This window comes from Oryzias latipes, chromosome 4 (genome assembly GCF_002234675.1).
Source record: "Oryzias latipes chromosome 4, ASM223467v1".
Classification (NCBI taxonomy): domain Eukaryota; kingdom Metazoa; phylum Chordata; class Actinopteri; order Beloniformes; family Adrianichthyidae; genus Oryzias; species Oryzias latipes.
The window spans coordinates 29,229,502-29,251,327 of NC_019862.2; the positions used below are offsets into that span (position 1 = coordinate 29,229,502).

Below are 21,826 nucleotides of genomic sequence, written 5' to 3' on the forward strand. Positions count from 1 at the left end.
AATGCATACTTGGGATAGCCCAGACAAGAGGCGAACGCAGGCAATGCAAAGAACCGTTTCTCTGCAGCACAATGCCATTCATGATGAATGGGGTGTTGGACTCCAATCCCTTTTCTGTACATTTCTTAAGTTCATTTCAACTTAAAAATAGACAAATTAAGATCATTCAAAAGCAACATTTATTGGCAATTGCATTTTAAATACACAATAATAACAAAATTTAGAAAGTCTAGAGCACACTAATACAATTAGTTTCTTTTTTTTTTGGTAAAACTATTTACAAACTTTTTTCTTTCAGTTTGATAAAACTGTACAGTCATCTGTCCACAGGAGGGGGTCATAAATAATTGGGTGGACCCAAGGCCACCAAGGTGATATTCAACACAGGGTTTGCTCGCAATATCAGTGAAGACGGAACATTTACACCAAAGCATCTTCTCTTCATTTATCGTGCACTATCGATGGACACCAACCAACCAACCAAGTGCGGAACCCCTGCTGTGGTGGTCACCGACTATATCGCTCCCATGTTTTGCACAAAAAGCTAAAAATAACTAGAAACAGTCAGTCAACAATTATCTTTGGAATTTGTAGTCGTTTTAAGAGGTGGGCTGGGCCATGCTTCCAGAGTCCCTAGGCCTTCTTCATCTTGCCGTTTTGGGTGCTTCCATTTTCAGAATGAGCAGAGCCGTTGCTGGTGCCGTTAGGGGTGCCGTTGGTGGCGCCATGCTTGATGCTGTTGGTTGTTCCATGGCTGATCCCGTTGCTGGTTCCGTTTTCATAGCATTTGCCATTCTTGTGGGCTTTCCCGTTCTCGTGGCGCTTTCCGTTTGCATAAGCGGCGGTGCCGTTCTGGTGCTGGCTCTCGTCCTGCTTTGGTAGACGTTTGCCCTTCACGTAAGCCTGGACCCAGAAGTTGGAGAAGAGGATGAAGAAGAAGGTTCCGTACATCCAGACGAGGTGGATGATTGTTGGGAATTGGTAGCCGCAGCTGTCCATGAAGTAATACTGGGTGGCGTGGAGGGATACGAGGACAAACTGGATCTGCCAGGAGAGAAAGAAACAAATGTTTGAAAACTTTGTCTCAGAACGCAGGGCAGACCTTTACCAAGAGAAATCTCTTCAAAGACCCACCCAAATCATGTTTTTAACGTGTTCTTGTAGTATTTCTCTCATTAAAGAGGACGTTTATTAAAGCTTTTAAGACTAAAACTGCATTTTGGAGGATTTCTTATTCAAATTGCGTTGGATCAGGAGCAGATGGAAACCGGATGTTTGAAAAAGCTCAGACTTCTGACGCAGCTACTACCGCGGCCGGGATAAAAACTTTCTCCGCTCCAATTCTAAATCCTCCAGACAAACAGATCCGTATACGTTTTCATTTCCTCGTCTGAGCTGCCATCTGGATACCCTCAATATTTCTCGCTGTTTTTAATGCTACGCTAATGTTAGCTTGAGAGGCACTCGTCGCTAGCAGGGTCAACTGTAAACAAAAGGCATGCTGGGAAATTAGCTAGTCATTTCTGCGCAAAAGCCAATTTCTAACGAGCTTCTGCCGATATTTCTGAAAAAACAAAACCGTTTTCTTTCTAATTTTAGCTTAAAACTGCATAATGTTAATTAAAAGACAATTGGGGACGATCGATTTTACAATAGAAAAAAATGTGGTTGAGTGGGACTTTAAGCTACAGCACAGGGTTAACATACCAGCTGAATAGCAGTCATGTATTTCTTCCACCACAAAAACTTCTGGAAGCGCGGTCCAGCAGCAGCAAGACCGTAATAGAAATACATGATGACGTGGACAGAAGAGTTCACCATGGCATGGAAAGATCCCATTCCACCTACAATACAGACATGAATTAGAGGACAAGCAGCAGCACAAACACCGAACGTTTATCTAAAGCTATGGACGAGCTTTTCCTGTTTACACAAATTATTTCTGTTATACATGATTTACACAAGATTAGCCACAGGTCCTATCTAACCAGGACAAATAAGACAAACCAAAGCAAAGAGATTGTGGACAATCCATACTCGTCTGGTTTAGACTGGAATGCAGGGTAACTACAACGAAGCACAAAGCTGGTTTTGTTGTCCTTTCCACCCAAATGTAACTGGAGGATACTTACCAGGAGCATAGCCAACTCCCCACCACCAAGTCCATGGCATGAAGGAGTGGTGGAAGATGTGCAGAAAGGTAATCTGACCGTCCTTTTTCCTCAACACAAAGAAGATCTAGAGGAAGACAAATGTTGATTTTAAACGTCGTCAAGCACAGATCCACAAGCAGACATTAGGAACCGGACTTACTGTGTCCATAAGCTCAATGATCTTTGAAAACCAGAAGAGCCACGCCACACTGACCATCTAATGGGGAAAACAATGGATTTGTCAGCATTTACAAAGTAATGTGAAGACAAACTGGCTTTAAGACCCAGGCCTGACCAGCACACCACTTACTCGGAGGGCCTGAGGACTGTCTGAGGTGTCAACTGCGTCGCATCTCCAGGTATACGTTGTGGCCCAACCAGACATCAAAAACTTAAAAGACACAGCAATGTTATTTACTGATATAAAAATGAACTTTGCCAATTCATTTCAAGTGTTGAATTACTGACCTCATACACAATGTATATGGACAGTCCCACCAGCAGAAAGTTGTAGACTATCATTGCTTCCTTCAGCTGAAAAGGTTTGCGGTTGGCCATTATGCGAGGTCCAAGGTACAGTACAAAAAACAGGTAGCACAGCAGGATCGCCGTCATGGGAACAGGACTCTGCATCAGCGGATAGTCTTGAACCCTTGGATCTGCATGGACACAAATGACGTTTAGCCGACAGCGAGATTTCAGGAGGAAATGTTGCCGTATTTGACCAGCAAGTCGCCTACCAATTCCCGCCACGAGGTAGTCATAGATGTCTTTGGCGTGGTAGCCAAACTCTTGGATTTTCTGCAGCATTTTGGCCGTCTTCTACTGTTCGCACGTGGTTACTTCTGAGAAAGAAGAAAAAAACACAACAATGGTGGATTTATTAGTTAAATAACTAACCTTCTATTATACCGATCATATTTAAAAATAATTAAAACAAAGGAAAATAGAGAAATCAGGAGTGCGGGGGGGAACACGTGCATAAAAATGTGAACAAGCTTGTAAGTCTTTGTTAAATGCCTTAAAAAAGGAGAATTTCCCCACGCAGCCGAATGAAAGGCTTTAACTTGGCTCAAACCCTCAGCAGACATGGCCTGACATCAGAGAGGAGGTGCCACAGAGCACTGGGAGGGCCGGCTTCAAACCACAATAAGGCCGTTTGTGTACAAAAGCCAAACCCAGGAGGGAAGACACAAACTCCTCTTTTAGAGATTGCTTCAAATTTGGGCGTGTGGATGACAAAATCTGTGGAATTCTGACATTTTACACCAAAATATCTCCTCTAAAATGCTGTTAATACTACAATGACTGACCGATATGTTTTCCCGCTGCCAGCAGATGTGGTGGAACTGAAATGAACAATTAAAAATCAAATGAAGCGCTCTTCCTCCACAAATGTTCTCCTTATATATGTTTCAAAGTAATCATTTCAGCCAATGGAATGAAGGTCACAACAGCGCCAACACCAGTTAACCATTAAGAACAGAAATGTTAGATTTAACAGATCAATAAAACCAGACTTAATGACACGATGATGTCATGAGAAAAGTTTCACCCATAGTTTTTTTCCCTGCCTGGAAAACAAATGTTTAACACTTTAGGGTCCCTAAATTAAAGTCGTGCACAACAAACATGCAAAAAGAGTTTTGTACAGTCACTGTGTTGAAGCCAGTTTACAGGCTTCAGCAGATTACCATAAACTTATTACGTAACTTAAAAAAAAACATTTCAGAAACCTCCAGAGTATGTGACACACGTTTGCTCAACTTCCTTCAAAGGTATGCGTCTGTAAGCAGTTCCAAGCATCCGACCTGTCAAACGTGCACGTGAGGGTTTCATAACAAACGTGGCATTTCAAAAATTTCTGTGAGGAAAAAAAAAACAAGAAGAAGAAGAAGAAAGAAGCCCAGCTGGTGTTTTGAGTCTGTGGTCCCTCACCTTTCAAAGGGAGGATAATGGAGCTGGTTATGCAACGACTGAGTGATAAACAGTTAATGAGGAATAAAGTTAAGTTTCAACCTAAACATTTTGATACCAGTTTACTAGTACAGATGGGAAAACGTACTGGCAATTTCATAGACTGCTCTGGCTGATAAACTCTTTGCTCTCATTAGAATCCAGCAAAATGTCTTTTTTTATTTAATCAATAGTTGGATTTTGTCAAACGGTTTCATTTATTTCAGCTTCTCTGGAGGAGGAGACACTCCAGCAGCCCGCCGGGGCGGGGCGGGGCTGCAACGTGAGCAGAATAATCCCAACACCTCCAAGTTTATGCAGTGAAACTTGATTTCACTAAAACATGGAAACCGTTCCGTTTAACTTTGTCCCACTTGAGTCCCAGAAAAATGAAGAGACTTAATAAGGAAATTCCACCCCCCATCTCCAGGTCGACCCCATCCTGTTGCTTAAACACGTCGTCCGTTTGTCGTTAGGACCAAATTACTCTGAATCAAATATTCATCAGTTAAAACAAACAGAAACTTCCACACTTTTTTGTCTACAAGTGGTTTACATTCACAGTGGATTTTCCAAAGTCTAAACTAGTAAGATTAATCGAGAGGAAGATCTAGAGATTATCTTTTCAGTGGTAAAAGATTCAGATTTAGATCAAATTCAAAGGAAATGAAGGCTCTTCTGTAAGCAGAACAATCTCCTCTCAACACCAAGGAGTCTGAGCTCATTTCAGCCCAACCCACCCCTCAACTAAAGGCCTAGGCAGAACTCTAGGATGTCCAGCAGCTGCCGGTTCTGTCAGCATCTCGCCGCGTCAGCAGAACCGGTCGTAAATGCCGCAGCAGGACATGAACTTCCTCACGTCGGTGAGAAGCTTCCAAAAGAGCCAGCCTCCCCGTGACACAATTTAGATGAGGCCGTGGGACCCTTAAGCCCCTTATAGGAAAAAAAGAATAAAACCTGTGTACCTTCACAGCAGATAGACCTGAAATTCAGACGTGGAACCAAAAGTCAGACGGACATATTTATCAAAAAAGTCTGAATTTCACAAAGCAGTGGAAGGTTTTTCCACAAAGTGGAGACAGGAAGTCCAACGGATGGAAAACTGTAAGTCAGACTCACGAGTTAGAAGTTAATGATGAACAAACTGGACGAGGAGGGGCAATAAAAAGTTTGTTTAACTTGGCTATACATTTCCAAAAGTTTTGGACAACCTCCAACTTACCTCCTTAAGGACGGAGGTTCCTCCTTAAACCACCAAAGGCTGCGAGAGCAAAGCCTGGAGGACTGCAAGCAGCAGCAAAAGCAGAGAGGGAAGAGAGAGACACGGAGTGTAGGAGGGATGGGGTGAAGGAATGAAACGGCGAGCTGACAAAGTGTGACTGGTACAGCAGTCTGCCGAATCCCCACCCTCCCTGACTCACACCGTGGATGAATAACCAGCTCTCTAAAGGAAGGAAGGAAGAGGCTGAGCCACAGAGAGAGCAACACCAGCGAGGGGGGGGCGACCAATTTAAACCCACGCAGCACATTAAAGCCAGAGGCGGGATTCTTTATGACCACCGCCCAGACTGCACACACACACGCAACCCCCCCACGGTCACACCCAGCCCTCACATACAGCTCAGGAGTTGCCTGGTAGGTTTTCCTTCCCCCTCGGAGTGGGCTGATGGTATTATTCACAGGCGCAGAATCAGCAGAGAGCGACCATGAAAGGGGGCTTTGTTATGCCTCTAATCAGCCTACACCCATGAAACTGACTATTTTTTATCTGGTTGGTATAAAAAACTAACACCTTGAGGTTTTCAGACACATTCTGCACCAAACTTCACTTTTAGAGTTCCACTCCCACTTAAAGCATTTCTACTTTTCTTTGTCTGCCACACACACATGCAGAACGTTCATGCTGACTTAGTAATGGAAAGAAGTGAAGCAGAAATTATGATAACAGAGACATTTAGGAGCTTTTTCTTCAGCCAACTAGTTAACATACCAGAGTGATTACACAAAAAAGGAAACGTGACTCATAAAAATAATGCTTAGAGATTCCAAAAAAAAAGTGAAGAGATGCCCATCAATGGATCGAGGGTTTTCCAGACGCTGCAGTTCAAAGTCAGACATCTGATAACCGTGCACGTGAAATTGGCATGCACGAGTCATCGTTAGCGTTGTTTTTCTTACCCACTAATCAGGTCTTACCTGAAGGTCTGGCCCTCGAAGACCGCCTGGAACACCAGAGCTTCAGACCACCCCTGAACCCATTCCCCCAAACACCAGCCCCTAAAAGAAAACTACCGTAAATGGCCTGTCCACATTTTTAAAAACAGTTTTTTTTAAAGTGTAAGCAGCAGGATTAGTCACTGATACTTTAATACTGACAAAATGCCGCTTTTGAACAAATGAAAACTTGTCAGAAGACATCCACATGCTAACCCGCAGATATGTTCACCAACAACTGATTTAATGAAAAGAAATTTCTTTTGAAAAATCAAAGGTTTGGATGGCGAGTGTGGATGTACGAAACATAATTAAAAAAGGTACAATAATCCACTTTTAATTTTTAAATTAGGATGAACAAAGTTATTGCAAGGTCTAACGTCTAAAAATCAAAATCTTCAGACTTTTCAAGATGCAAACACTGATCCAGACAGAGCTACATAAACCAATAGAAGCTCCTGTAGACATATATGGTGTCTAATGGTTTCTCTGTTGCAACATTAATGTCAATAATCCCCTAAATTCCTGCGTTAACAGCAAAGACATTCATTTCCACCATTTGGCCGTCCGTGAACTCTTCTTGGAGAAACAGCAGACGCTGATGTCCTTGGTCGTCTGGTTTCTGTAAATGTCTGACCTGGACAAACGCCTTTTCAGGCCTCAAAGTAACTGTTTAGTGAACTTTAATAAACAAAACCGTGAGGACCACTTCTTCTGTTTCACATCCAGGCTCTGGCAAACTTGGAAAAAAAAAAAAAAAATATATATATATATATATATATATATATATATATATATATATATATATATATATATATATATATATATATATATATATATATATATATATATATATATATATATATATATATATATATATATATATATATATATATATATATATATATATATATATATATATATATTTATTAATAAATAAATAAATAAATAAAAGCACAGATTTTATCTCAGCAACCCTAAAACAGAAGAGCAAACAGTCAAAAAGAAAAATACAACTACATGAATCTGAATTATGAAGCTTTAATGCTTCAGATGAGTCGGCTTTGTTGTCAATGATTTAAAAAAATACAATTTCCCATCTTTAAAAACAGATGGAACAGACAGCCCCTTCTCAGCTGAATTAACTGGAGGGGAAAAAAATGCTAATGTTAAGTCTTTGAACCAACAACCTGCTGGAGAACCCTTGTGCAAATATGTTTAAAAGTTTATGATTTGTAGGGTTTATCCCCTAAAAACTTCTAAGCCACATCAGAAACCACAATTCTGAAACCAAAACCATGCCTGCTCGTGCCACCCAGCCACCAGGAAAACACCGTGTTCCAGTCAAGCCTGTAGGGCCGCTCGCTAAAGCGAAGACAGGCATTGACAGTAAGCTCCATCTGTCCTCCGGTGACGGAACCGGGTCCCATCCTTGAAAGCAGAATCTCATCCCAACTTGTTCAGCCGCTTTGGCAAAGACGATGAAGAAAAGCATTCAGCAAATGTTCAGCACAGGCCCAGGATGTGTAAACTAGGATTTACAGCATTTTCCATCCCGCCTGCCAACAGGAGAGGGTTCTCAAACACGACTCAAAGGAAAATATTCATTGACCTTTGAAACACGACGCCTTTGCTCTCCTTTCAGATCACCAGGCACATAAAGTTACTGACTATAAAGTATTTACAAGCCTGATTTTGATATTCTGCCTTGAAACATCCTTTCTGGATTTCACCTAAAGTGTTTCTGTCAAAGGATTTTTCTATTGGGGAACTCAAATATCTTACTGAGAAAGAAAAAAAGTCCAAGCGGGACCTGTAGGAATCTAGGGAGTAATCCGACCCCCCAATCACAAACTCACCAACAGTGAACCGCTTCACCTGAATTCTAGAAGAACTTTGTGGAGGAACTGTTTGAAACTTAAGGAAGGTGTGCTTCAATTTAAAATAAAAAAAGAAGGAACATTGAAGCGACATAACCGTGAACATGTTGACAGCAGTGAGCCTCCATTGTGTCTGGGCGTGTAAACCAGTGGGAAGGGCGGCTCAGACCTGCAGCTATTCAGCTCCATCCCGACCAGTCTCATTCTCCGTCAGCACTTCCCTCATTCACGTCGCCGCTATGAGCGACTCAGATTTCTGTAACTTTCCAAAGGGAACAACTATTCACCTGTCGTCAATGAAAAGGGCTCAAGTTCGTGACGATAGTGGAGACAAAGTGGGCCAAGAGAGAACAGCAGGGAAACCTGCACGAAGGGGCGGACTTTAGCGGACCGTTAAGCAAACTTACACTCTTAAAAAGAAAACTGGTAAACAAACAAATGAAAAAACTCCCACATTTGTTGAAAAGTACGAAATAATGAAAACCAAACCACTTTTGGATGTCAGTGCTCTCTATTAGTTTCTACTCCAACATTTCCACAAACAGCTAACCTTTGCCCCACATTCCCAGAGCTCCCAATGTTCCTGAGCTGGTTTTACCACCAGGTGAGAAGTCGATCGCCGTCATTGAGGAGACTTTATGAATCAGCAAATGATGAAAACCAAAGAAACTTCAAGACATTCTTTAAATTGCTAACAGTGCAATATTTCTACACCTCGTTGACCACATCAGAGTTACACTTGGAAATCCTATTTAGAAAGGGTCGAGTACGACTTTCACAGAGTTTTGTTAGGATTACAGATCAATGAAAGTGTTTTTGTCGTCTTTTGTATTTGTTCAGATTCTTAGACCTCTTAGATCTTTGATTCATTGGACTGAATTGGGTCATTAGGTTCAGAACTTTAAATAAATAAATAAATAAATAAAAATAGGGTGGTGGTGTGACCCGGTGAGGTTTGTATTTAGACTTTCATAAACAAAGACGCCTGTAATCTGATAAAGTGACTCATTTATATTTAATAATTTGCCGGTACAGAGTCCGCTTACTGAAATCCAGTGTTTGCCAAAGGATGGCATTGTAGAGATATCCAGTTCAAACAGTAGCCATAAATTTGACACTCTGTCTTTGACACTTTACGATCCCGTTATCAGTTTGTGCTCCGGTAAGATTAATAAAAGAAGGGACCAGGATGCATTTAAGGACGTCTGGTAAAATAGGGAAAAATATCTAAGGCATGTTTCTTTGTGTAGCCAAGAATCATTGATCAGGGGAGATTTCTGCTAAAGGAAGGAAGTACCATGGCAGCACACGCCAAAGCGTCCATCTGGTAGAAGTTTTTTTTCCTAATAAATCATTGGGATATTCTTTATTTTAACCGGTAGAGTCTTACAAACGTTCGTCCTGCCTCAACGTGAAGCTGGCAGAGAGGATGTTGACATAGGAGGAGCTCACAGCGATAACAGAGGGAGGCGGCAACAGTCACTCAGCTGTTGACATTATTAGGAGATACACAACCAGGTGGGTTGACCTTGAGAGGTTGTCATTATCTCCGTCATCGTCGGTTACAGCTCTCTGTTTGCACTGTTAACAGTCAGAGATCCAGCATTGACGAGGGCTGGCAACTGCAGGCAGAATAATGCAGGGAGATCGAATAAAAAATAAAAGTGTTAAACAAGTTACTGGTACTTTTTCCCCTCGTTTGTGTTTAGAGAAAAGTATATTTTCAGAAAACTATGCAAATATGTTACTGTCAGGGATAAAACTGAATGCTATCCGTCAAACATTTGATTTTCCAACTCTTATCATTTATAATAGTTACAATGAAAATGTTACAACACAATGGGTTACTCTTTTTTAATTAGACAATCTGAAAGCTAGTTGTAACCAGTTAACCAGCAGCGGACCTGAAGGACACCTTCAGTAAAGGAATAGGTGACCAACTAACATAATTTGAGTTGAGTGGGTTTTCAATGGTTTAGTTGGTTAACGTTGACCGTTAACCAGCGGGTTTAGAAGAGAACTGAGAACCACAGAAAGTGGGAAATGTCACTCGGTCATGGAGAAAAATTAAACGGCTCTTTATCAGAGTTACTTCTGTTTAGATCAAAGGAGATCAAAGATTTGAAAAAGAGAGAGAGATTAGAGATTATCAACTGTTGGAACTGATGCGCACCTTCTAATGGACATAAGGAATGCAGAAAAGTGACGAACAGGAATTTACTTTAGTGATTTTCCATAGTTAAGATGGTTAACGGTTAACCGTTAAGATCAAAAGGAGATCAAAGGAATAAAGGAGATTAGAGATTAGCATTGCATTTTTTTTTTCAATCTAGCTGCTCAGGTGGAGATCACCAACAAGCCGGTCACCAACCATTAACCAATTATGATCGGAGTCTAAACGTCAGAAGTTCGCAGCATCACGAACTCCGTGACCTCGAGAGCGCGGGAGGAGCGCGAGAACTCCATCAAAAATCCAGAAAAGGAGGCAAAAGTCAGAGAAACGTCAAAAGTGACTCACTGTGGGGAGAAAGAGGGCGCGCGGGTGTCGACGGCTGGCGGGAGAGGCGCGTGGCAGCAGTTAGGCGAGCTTCCTCTTCCTCCTCGGTTTAAATCTTCCTCTTGACCCAGCCCTTTGATGGAGCCCCGAAGGGGGCGGGGGCCACGTCTGCACCGCCCACCCGCGCGGTCGCCTCCTGTGGACGAAATCAACCGACTGCATCAAATGTCACCTCTAAAACTCTGAGGTTTGTGTTGTATGGAAGCGACTCTGTAGCATAATTAAAAATAAAAGTCAAAACCAGAAATGCTTTTTCCTTTTCAAAAAGTTCTCTGGTAAATGTGTAGCAAAATTCATTTAGAAACGTCTAATTTGACAATTAAAATGGATTAACAGAAATGCTTTTTAATTTTCAAAATGTAACTGCATCAAATGACTCAAAATTAAAATGAAAAAGCATTCCTTCAAAATGCTTTTTTCCTTTTTTACTTCAACACCAGTTCTTCTGTGTCATAATTAAAACGAAAATGCAAAGAGGGGATTGCATTTTCACTTTAACATCCACCCTGCGAACATTGTCGCATATTTCAATTCGAATAAGCGTTTCCAGCGGGGAGGCGGGGCGATGACGTCAGTGCTTTTTGAAAATGAAATGTCAAATACCATTTTCATTATCATTTTAATCAAGTGACAGAATAAGCGGTGTTGAAGAAGAAAATGAAATAGCATTTTGGTGGATTGCTTTTTCATTTTAATTTTGAGTCAAAAAAATGCAGCTTCAGTTTGAAACTGAAGAAGCATTTCTGGTTTTGACTTTTATTTTTAATTATGCTACAGAATCGCTTCCACAGTGTTGTATTCTGTAAATGTTCAACAAAAATAAATAAAGATAAAAACTCCAAGTCTGAGGAAGACCATGCTTGATACGAAGACTTATATGTATTTCTAATTAGCAGAAACTTTATTTTAATTTTAATTCATTGTTAAACTGTATTACAGTGTGAATATATACATTTTTGTATTTAAAGATTACATGTATAGTACAATTTATTTATTGTATTGTATTATGAAAAAACTGCTTCTGAGGAAGACCATGCTTCTCCAAAAATTGTTCATTCTATAAACAGTGCGAAGGAACATTAACACATATATTTTGGACCTGTCAGCACGCTATACTAGTTGGAAACAAGCTGTCAACTCGTATCATGATTTGTAATTTCCTCCTGACTTGGAAAAACATTCTGTTTGGTTTCACTGAATATGATAATAAGCTATCTTCACAATTCTATCTGATATATAGAATGTAATAAAACCCCACTAAATTTGGCAGCAAAACTTCAATTTGTTGCTCAAATCAGACATTATTTCTCCAAAAAATGCTGTCTCTGCTTCATAGCTTAACAGAATGTCCCTTTTATTTTTGTTGTTTTTTACCCTGACAGTATAACGTTCTTTTTTCTTTACGTTAAATGTTCTGAATAAAGTTATTTAAAGATAACTATGCTCCTGAGCTGAGGGGAAGTTTCTTTTGAAGGCTGCTTTGGCTCAGATAAAAGGAATCTGTGTTAAACTAAAAGTAAAATATTCAAGTTTAAATATTTTAAAAGATAAAAACAAAAACAAAAGTGGAAACATGCAGCTTCTTCTTGGAAACAATAATACAAGAAAACTGAAATAAAAAAATTCAAAAAGATTTTCAATCTTTCCAGAGCTGGAAGCCTCTCTAGTTCAGGTCTGCTCTTAATATTTCTAATATTAGAGGATAAAATATCATATTTGGAAGATACATTTATGATTTATGGGCTTAACTCTGGACAATAAATGTTTTCGACTTCCTTCAAGATTCGGTAGATAGAAACATTTGTAGAAATCCAAACTCTGAAGTCACTTTCGATGCTCTCGTAGTTTCGATTACGGGTACGACATATCCCTGTTTCATAACTATAGTTTTTTGTAAGCATAATTTTAATGTCCTTAAATCTTTGCAAAAACCCAAAAGGTCAAGAAACTAAAAGTCTGTGTATCTTATACATGAAGGCCATTGAGACAACTATTGGGTTATGTAAATAAAATGCAACTGAATTGAATTGAATTTAAAGTACATATGTGTTTTTGTCATAACTTTTCTTTTTTTAAGTTTCTACGTTTGCTTTATGTCAAACTAAAGCTCCAAGTTTTATTTAACGTTAAAAAATTGTTGTATTTCAAGAAAGATGAAGTTTCAAATGTTTTTCTTCACAGTTTTTTTCCTTCTAGTGTTTCAGTTCTGTAGATAAAGTGAATTTTTGATGGGACTCCAGATTAAAAAAAGGTAGAAAAAAAAGAAAATCTTTTTAAAGATTATAATAAAAAACTCCCCAAAATAGATATGTGATGTTTTCATTCAGAAAACTTGTCTTTCTTTTTCAAATCTGAATTTAAAGAACTATCTATACTTTTACAGATAATTGAGATCATTTGCACAAAATATGTAAGATGGAATGATACCTCGTTTTTCTGCTAAATCAAAAGTTATCTTGCTTGCTTATCTTAATCTTTGTGTATATGTGCTGATAAATTTTGATCATCTATTTTCAATGTTTATGTTTTAAATTCTACCCAAGCTTATTATAGTTTTGTTGAGTTCTTCAGATTCCAAATGCCAAATAAATCATGCTTCCTGGTGCTGGAAAGTGGGGCATTTGGCTGACTATAGGGAGGCAGATCTACTGCACAGAACTACTGCCATAAATGATAATTGTCAAGAAAAATTACAGAATTAAGTGAAACGGTCGGATAAAGACACGACGCCATGCAGAAATGAGCATAAAACGGTGGGGGAAAGACGTTAAAAATGGTGGTAAATGAAAAACACACCTGAGTGACCAGACTTTTTATTGCTGCCATGAGAATGTTTTCCACCTCGTGCACAACAGGTCAACGACACGCGTTTATGAAGTGGAGATCTCATTTAGTACAATGCAATATCTGATAAGATAAGCGTCTGCTCTGTCAGTCAAGCAACATCGGGAGATGGCCCACGTAAAACCGTGATGCACATGGATCAGAGAAAAACAAAGATTTATCCTTGGAGTTGACTGATGTCCTAAAGATGGGTTTAGAGTAAAAAAAAATGCGAAGGTCGTTGTGTTTCCATCAAACGTCCACCGTGATAAGACGCTCGCTCTGTTTGTGTGATTATGAATCATCCACCAGGTCATGTCATTAAAACACTGACAGGGACGTTTCCTCTCAAACTCCTCACTGACTTTAACTAAGAGGGACAGAAACCACACCAGAAATGTGCTGGATGTGGATGAAGCCTTGAATTTTACAGATAAAAGAAAACAAACAATTTTTGCAGCTCGTTTGCAGTTTAACTCTCCCAACCTTTGAAGCTATAAAAGTTGAGTGAATTGTTCATGTGGAGTTTTTGTGCTGCCAGTTGGTTTTGTCAGACCGCATGGTTTGGGCTTGCCGTAAACTGTGGAGTGACAGTCACATCGTATAGAACGACAAACGCCCTCGCTCGTCTACTTCCTCCTGTCACATTTTTTTACGATGAAATGGGAATGTTTGAGTCACTCAGGAAACGCAAGTTATGCATGAGACATCGCTGCATTGCTGCATCCATGCCTTGGAGTATAGACTACATTTTTCTGTTTGTTTTTTTCTCCTCATGACTCAATACTGAGAGTGAAAAAGGTTAAGTTCCTTAGTTCTGCTGTGAAACATCACTCAGGAATTAGTTATTAGTGATTACAGTTAAAAAATATATAACACAATTAAAAATTGGTAGTGTGACGGTCGTTTTAGTTTACGTTTATTTTAAGCTCAGTGCACAACTTGGATGTTTGATTTTATTTACTCATATCATTCATTCATTTCAGTCTTCATCTTCTGAACCCGTTTTGTCCTTTTCGGGGTCACATGGCTGCCGGAGCCTATCCTCGTCGGCGAAGGCAGGGTACATCCTTGGACAGGTCTCTGGTCTGTCTCATATCAGTTCTGTTATTTTGAAATGAAATCTTCTTTTGGCTCCAATCTTCAGGCATCGTCAACAGGGAATCCTCCGGGTTAGATCGTGTTTCACGTTCTTCTCATCTAAACTGAAAGAAAAAACAACATTTCAATGGTGACTTGGTAAAGTCAAAGCTGTTTTATGCCCCTCATATTACACAAACTCATCTGTTATCTGTGTAGAGACATGTTACTTTGCAGTTGAAGACAGGATTTTTCACAGTTTGAGGTTGTTTTAAAAAGTCCGAATCATTCATTTTTGATTATAAACTGAATGTATTTTCAATGAAAGAACTGAAATGCTCATGCAACAGGATAGAGTTCAACCCCATAACTTCCTGAAGTTGAAACGTTATAAAAAATCATAATGCTATATCGATGACCTCTAGTGGATCTATTGAGCTACTGCAATCCAGTTGCTGCTTTGGAAACATTTCAATGTATATAAAAGGGCACATAAATGTGTATTTGAAGAAGGATTGGGTGCTGTGGTGCAGGGGTAGAGTGGTCACCCTCTGATCTGTGTCCGTCCCTGTGCAGCCATGTGTTGAAGTGTCCTTGGGCAAGACACGGAACCCCACGTTTTTCTAGGTGGTTTCATGTTGTCGCCAGTGTTCTGCAACGGCGCAGCCAACAGTGTGAGCTATATCAATATACAGCATTGACCATTTTTTACCATGTAAAGGAAGCCCATTTGTTACTACCAAAGCTTTGCACCACAAACATCCTTGCTCATGTTTTAATGGTTACATTTTGAAACTAAATTCTAACTGATTTGGTTATATTTTTGGGGGGGGGATCTCCCAAAAAGTTGAGTATTTTGTCTCAATAAAACTACGAGCGGGATCTTTTTTGTGTCATTTTGTCACAGAGCAGAAAACAAACTCTGCACACTTCAGTGGGACTCTTTCATTTTGAGACAAAGACACAAATGAGCCTAAAACTTTAAGCCCCTGAATGGATGGAGGAAGTAGATAGTTGCCAGCAAACACGCCTCGTCTGTTTATGAGTGGAATGCTGGTCGATGGAAATGTTCTTTTTCCATGTGTGGAGGTGTAAAATACCTTTCGGTGTGCAGCAGGTCTCAGACCTTTCAAATGTCAATGGGTTCTAACGCCGTTCTGATATCCAGACTTAAATGCGGACCCCCTGACTGGCTCTGTCCTGGATCAGAATGAGGGTCTGTTTTCAGCAGAGGGCTGGGTTCTAATCAGATGAGTGGGCCGGCTGCCCTGCAGCGGGATGACAGGGGGAAAAAAATGTAGTGGGAGGCACACAATCTGGGCTTGGTGAGCCGTTTTTCCAGTCCCTCTTTTCCCTTTTTTACTCGTAGGTTCTTGGACACTCCCACTGACACACACACACACACACAAGTAGATACCACAATGGAGAAGACAAAGTCAGGATGTGACATCAACACAGGAAGAGAAGCCAAAACAAGTTTTTTTTTTCTCTTTTTCGCCGTGTTGGAGCCTCTCAGACTGTTAGGATCAGAATAGAGGAAAGCTGGAACTGACCTCCACAAGGAGTTGAATCCTCCCTGAACTTTCCACAGATTCCCACCACATTCCGTACTCGACTGTGGGAATTCAGTCAGGTACAGTGGAGACAGATTTTCCATTCTGTAAGCTTACTTACCCTTCCTCTTTTGGTTTCCAAAAAAACGTTTTCTTTCTCGGCGTAAATGAAAAGGTCGTGTCGATTCCTCGGTCGGTGAAGACCAGAGAAGTGTGCATGCAGACGCGAGAGGACACGCTTCAGGCTGGTGAGGCGTGAAGAAAGTGAGCCAAACTGATGTCATTTTGTTCCTCATGCTATGACATTTGAAGCCATTGTAGTTCAAGAGACCAATGATGTCAAAGGTCATCTTGAATTGTAAACCAAAACTTTAGATTCCGTTCAGCCCCACTCCCATGCTTCTCTGATGTTATTTACGTCCCCCAGTGGTCAGCCATGAAGTGAAACCAGACGCACCAAGAAAGCGGGTGAGGGACGAAGCAGCTTCTCTGCTTTCTGACGTTTTTACTGTTATCTTGACAGACAGAACCGAGGCAAGAGAGAAGCGATGCGGTTCATGCATGTGGAGAGGGATTTTTTTTTGTACAACGGTTCTCTTCAAAACGTCAGTCCGAGTCGGTCACGAAGAGGCAGAACCTTCTGCTTCTTCAAGTTGCTTAGAGAAAGCAACCGCAGGAAATGGTGCGACTTAAAACGGGACACAAATGCGGATATAGTATCAGGTTGCAGCCAGAGTGACTGGCTGTCACATCTGTGTCCTCGGTGTGGATTCCTGCAGGACACCGGGAATCAAACACCAACACGTTCTCCACACAAACAGCTTGTAACGTTTCATTGTTTCAACAGTTAGAACCTTTTAAAATACGACTTCACCTAACATGTAATTCAAAGCTGTTGGAAAAACTTCAAAATGAGGAATCGGCTGTGAGTTTTTCCAATTGAAGAGGTTTTCTGCCTGTGAGTGATGAGATCATTTCTCTGGGGAAATTTCTCTGTGTGCTCTTTAAACTGATAAATCTTTGTTGAGTCTCAGTCTGGCGTTCACAAGTCCCGGTTAAGCTGGGCTCTAATGAGCCGCATCTCTGTCCTTTTTATTATTTGTTTAGATGGCTGGCTCCGAAACTCCTGTGATTGGATCCCATCCATCCTTTAAATCAGCAGAGTTTTGATCGGCCGTTTTGTTTTCCTCCTTCAGACTTCAGTACTGCACAGCTTCAGGCACTAACGTAGGGTTCAGGAAACCTGTGATTCAGTGCTCTTGTAAACAGTCGGTTTGCAGCGTGTCTTTTGCAACCGTGACAGAATGAACTCCGACATTTTTGGACCACCTCTAATGTCTCTGCTGTGTTTCACAGAAATATCCTCCCAAACATCAAGTCCCTGCAATCTCTTCATGAAAGACACGGACCCCTCCTGACCCGTTTCAGCCGTCCTGTCCCCTCTCAGGAAGATTGGAATTTCAGTCAGACCCAAGTGTTATTCTGGAGAGGAAAGTCAATGGCGCTCTGTCTCGGACAAGTGTTCAGCAAAGACAAAACCTTTAGGCCGAAGAAACGGTTCGAACCCGGCACTCAGCGTTTTGAACTCTACAAGAAGGCCCAGGCTTCGCTCAAGTCAGGCTTGGACCTGCGGAAAGTGGTTCAGCTGCCAGAGGGGGAGAGCCTCAACGACTGGATCGCAGTTCACGTTGTGGATTTCTTCAACAGGATAAACCTGATCTACGGCACCATGAGCGAGTACTGCACGGAGCGCACATGTCCCATCATGTCTGGGGGGCTGAAGTACGAGTACAGATGGCGGGACGGCGACGACTACAAAAAACCCACCAAGTTGCCCGCCCTGAAGTACATGAACCTGCTGATGGACTGGATCGAGTCGCTCATCAACGATGAAGACATCTTTCCCACCAGAGTAGGTGTGTGTTAGAAACCAATGCCTGGAGGTGTCTGCTCTGGTCTGGAGGGTGTAATTTGAGGAACGTGTGCCTGCTGCTCTCAGTGATGTGTTTGTGGTGTCAGAGTTCAGGGCAGTTCTGCTCCATTAAACTTTCAGATGCGGATGCTGAGGTCAACAAGGGTTAATTACACAACAAACATGACATTTACAGCAGATTAATTAATGTTGGCTTTATGTTATCCTAATGCCAGGTTTGACAACAAAGAGTTATTACAGAAAAACTCAGCCCTAAAAATTGGTGTGTGAACACAGTGCATAAAGTTTGTGGAGGGAGCTCTGGTTTCCTTTAAAAATACAGAAAAAATACAATAAAAGGTTATGTTTGGCTCCAACATTAAATGGGTTTTCCATATTCTTCATCGCCTTCAGAAAGAACAAGACACCAAACAGTTGTTAAGAATGCATAAAACACATTTTTGGTCAATTACTTTTGTAAAATTAGGCTTAATTGATCCTAAAATACTAATTAGCAAATCGGAAATGAGTTGTCTCTGTGAGCAACATTTGTCATTTTACTGATACAGCAGTTCTTTTCACATTTGCATTTATGTGTAAGAGATGTAAAAGTATTTTACACTTGAAGTTTTGACTCACGTTTCTACTCAGCGGCCTCTTGGATGAGTGTCTGCCCTGAGAGTGGAAGGTGATGAGTTCAAATCCACACTTGATTCATACCAAAGCCTTCCTGCTTGACACTCAGCATTATGGAGTCAAATTGGGGGGCTAAGATGCCAAATGGTTTCCAAGTGCCGCTGTTTCTCACCAGGGAGGGGTCAAATATAGAAAACTAACTTCCCACACTCCGGTGTGTGACAGCTAATAGGACTTTGACTTTTAAAAAATTGTAATGTTTGAACATCACTGCTAAACTACATATTCTACACAAGAAAATAGTTTCTATCTCTTGCTGATTGTGTTTTCTTCCTCACCTCAGGTGTACCTTTCCCCAAGAACTTCCAGCAGGTGTGCAAGAAGATCCTGAGCCGTCTTTTTAGGGTCTTTGTGCACGTTTACATCCACCACTTTGACAGCATCTGCAGTATGGGTGCGGAGGCCCACATCAACACCTGTTACAAACACTACTACTTCTTCATCTCAGAGTTCAACCTCATTGACAACTCTGAGCTTGAACCGCTGGTGAGTCCGCTGACAGAGTCAAATAAAGAAGGATGTTGTAGCAAACAAACCAGAGATCTTTCATAGCGTCTTCTCTGTGAGGAAATGCTTCATGTGTCTGCAAAGAGGTCATGCTTGAGGAATATTAACAACTTCATATCAAGTACACCTAATATATTCTGGCTATGATAACCCCTTCATGTCTGAATTTATTTCCAATTTTATAAATATATATATATACATTCTTGTGGGTTTTTTTTTAACACTTGAGGGGATACTAAATTAGTTTTTAAGGAGTTTTTGATAAAACAGTATATTGCAACACACAGCGTGAAGGGGATAATTTACTGTCCAAAAAGGTAGTACAAGGTACTCTACTGTGACAGTTTTACTTTTTTCCATTAATATTTACATTACATAGTGAAGAATATTTGAAAAAAAGTATTATTATTATCAGTTTTATTATAGACTTCGGAAAAAAACAAATGTAAGAATTTTGGTATTTAATAACAAGGTAATTTGCTTCTCAAAGCAGATGAAAAGTGGAACAGGAAGCACCAATTTTAACTTAAATTCCCACTCTGATCATCTTCTGATCCATTTTCAAGGCTTTCCCAAAAGTATTTGATTCATGATGATGCTGTTTTAAGCCAAGACCCAATAAAAACATTGTTTTCTTGGACATAGTTTCTGTTGAGCAGCAGGAGTTCATGATAAATTCACCTCTGACCTCTTGTGGCTGTTGGTGGGGAGCTACCCTGCCCCCCTTCCCCTTCCCATTGCTGAGAGCTCTCTGTTTATGTGCTCTTCTGCTAGCTTACAGCACCTCTCACCCCCGCCTCACATCACTGGGGCGACAAAATTCAATTCAATTTCAATTTTATTTATATATAGTAGCCCAATTTACAACACAGTCGTCTCAACGTGCTTCACTAAAAAATAGAATCAGTTTTACAATACAATAGCTGACTGCTAAACTTAACTAAGCAGACTAAACTGAACACGCCACCCCTGTCCTGCCTGGACCCTCCTTCTTGGTAAGAAAAAACTCCTGCAGGAAAAAAAGAAAGAAGAAGAAACCTCAGGGGTGTCCACATGAAGGAGGGATCCTCTCCCAGGACAGACAGGTGAAGTACCAGAACCCTTAGAGAATAATCCACCTGTCTAACGCTACAACTACATGTTTGAATAGTCCAGCAGATGGACTTCATCCAGGTGGAACTGGGTGATGACTGGAGGCGTGAGACGAGACAGAGATGAGGTCCCCAGCCAAGAACAGAAGCATTGACGAGCCAACTGTAATTTGAATTGCCACTCCCCTCTGGGGGCCAACACATAAACCGTTCTGCACCAAACAGAGGAAAAAAAAGGGGGGGAGCAATATGAGAGATATCCAGCCGTACAGTTCTGATCCAGATTCCAGCTCAGACTGGAAAAACAAAGACGTTCATGGATCTAATTGGTCTGATGGTGGTTGCATCAAAATGAGGCGGAGCAGGGAGACTGTGGCCCCGCCCAGCAACTTTTTCTATGTCACAAATTCAATCAATTTCAAACTGCATTTCTTCATCTGCTCCTGATTTACTATTTAAAGGCAAAAAAATACTCAGAAATGCAATTTTAAGCTCAATTTTTGTCCTTCATCATAGGAAAAATGCAACAAGAAAATGTTTAAAACACCAAAACCACAAATTTTCTCAAAGTGGATGTTAAAGTTTTTTGCCACAAAGCTTGAGAAATGTAAATCCTCCACAGGGAAACACTCATCAACCCTAAAATGCATGTTTTATTTCACTGTTTCACCTTCAGTTCTTGCAGTTCAGTTTCTGTCTCTGTATTTACAACGAATCGTTTTCATAACTCGTAACCCTCACTACATTGTATACATATATTTTTCATACTTTAACTCAACTTTTGTTTTTCTTTTGCTGCAGAGAGAGATGACGGAGAAGATATGCAACTAACCCCTAAGGACAAAAGAGACGTGAAAATATTATCTGAGCCTCAAGAAGAAACAGCCGTTTCCTCAAAACTCTTTATACATTTCTTTATGCACTCATGTTTGTTATTTTTGTAAACATTGTCAGTAAGATTTTTAAACTTATCAGTTTTCTTCAGATGGAAAAACTGTGCCTTCATTGAAAATGTTTTAATCCATACTTGTGGTGCTTAGATGTCTTTATGAATTCAAACATTTCCATTTCAAACATCTCTTCATTGTGTTCCATTCTGTGTGTGTGTGTTCTGATCAACAGTGTTTGTTTACTAGAATGACTGAGTTGGTTTTTTCAACTAAGTGTGTTACATAAAAATGTGTAGTGCTTATAAAATTTTAAATTGACTATTTATTTTTTTATGCAGTGGTTATTATTTATTTATTTATTTGTTTACTTATTCAATCTCTAGTGGATGAAACTATTTTGGAAATTATCAATTGTTATTATTTAGGTTTATAATCATGTAACTACATTATTATCATAATCATCGTCAGTATTATTATTAATATTGAAAAAATATTAATAATGATGAATGCCCTT

The 21,826-nt window shown here is 40.3% G+C and overlaps 2 protein-coding genes and 1 long non-coding RNA gene across 8 annotated transcripts; 1 reads left to right on the forward strand and 2 right to left on the reverse strand.

The window, feature by feature from the left end:
• Positions 1-161: 161 nt before the first annotated feature.
• LOC101175390 (elongation of very long chain fatty acids protein 1) lies at positions 162-10,867 on the reverse strand. 3 transcript variants are annotated; one of them, XM_023954541.1, is made up of 9 exons: positions 10,722-10,822; positions 6,306-6,386; positions 2,894-2,998; positions 2,622-2,812; positions 2,464-2,544; positions 2,314-2,370; positions 2,133-2,238; positions 1,708-1,844; positions 162-1,044 (listed from the first exon to the last, which is right to left on the reverse strand). In XM_023954541.1, the coding sequence occupies exons 3-9, from the start codon at positions 2,961-2,963 to the stop codon at positions 634-636; spliced, it is 1,053 nt and encodes a 350-aa protein (XP_023810309.1). In that variant the 5' UTR covers positions 2,964-2,998; positions 6,306-6,386; positions 10,722-10,822; the 3' UTR covers positions 162-633. The 3 variants fall into 3 exon arrangements, with proteins under 3 accessions (XP_023810309.1, XP_023810310.1, XP_004068381.1); XM_023954542.1 differs by lacking the exon at positions 6,306-6,386 and having other exon boundaries at positions 10,722-10,867; XM_004068333.3 differs by lacking the exons at positions 6,306-6,386; positions 10,722-10,822 and adding an exon at positions 5,332-5,590.
• Positions 10,868-13,557: 2,690 nt separating this feature from the next.
• On the reverse strand, positions 13,558-16,898 carry LOC105354011. The gene is made up of 4 exons (XR_002290040.2): positions 16,338-16,898; positions 15,764-15,931; positions 15,212-15,315; positions 13,558-14,788 (listed from the first exon to the last, which is right to left on the reverse strand). It is a non-coding gene; the product is annotated as an uncharacterized LOC105354011 (long non-coding RNA).
• mob3c (MOB kinase activator 3C) lies at positions 16,058-21,635 on the forward strand. 4 transcript variants are annotated; one of them, XM_011474495.3, is made up of 5 exons: positions 16,058-16,296; positions 16,392-16,480; positions 17,573-18,132; positions 19,108-19,310; positions 21,224-21,635. In XM_011474495.3, the coding sequence occupies exons 3-5, from the start codon at positions 17,715-17,717 to the stop codon at positions 21,251-21,253; spliced, it is 651 nt and encodes a 216-aa protein (XP_011472797.1). In that variant the 5' UTR covers positions 16,058-16,296; positions 16,392-16,480; positions 17,573-17,714; the 3' UTR covers positions 21,254-21,635. The 4 variants fall into 4 exon arrangements, with proteins under 4 accessions (XP_011472797.1, XP_011472796.2, XP_011472795.2 ...); XM_011474494.3 differs by lacking the exon at positions 16,392-16,480 and having other exon boundaries at positions 16,058-16,323; XM_011474493.3 differs by lacking the exon at positions 16,392-16,480.
• Positions 21,636-21,826: the final 191 nt, after the last annotated feature.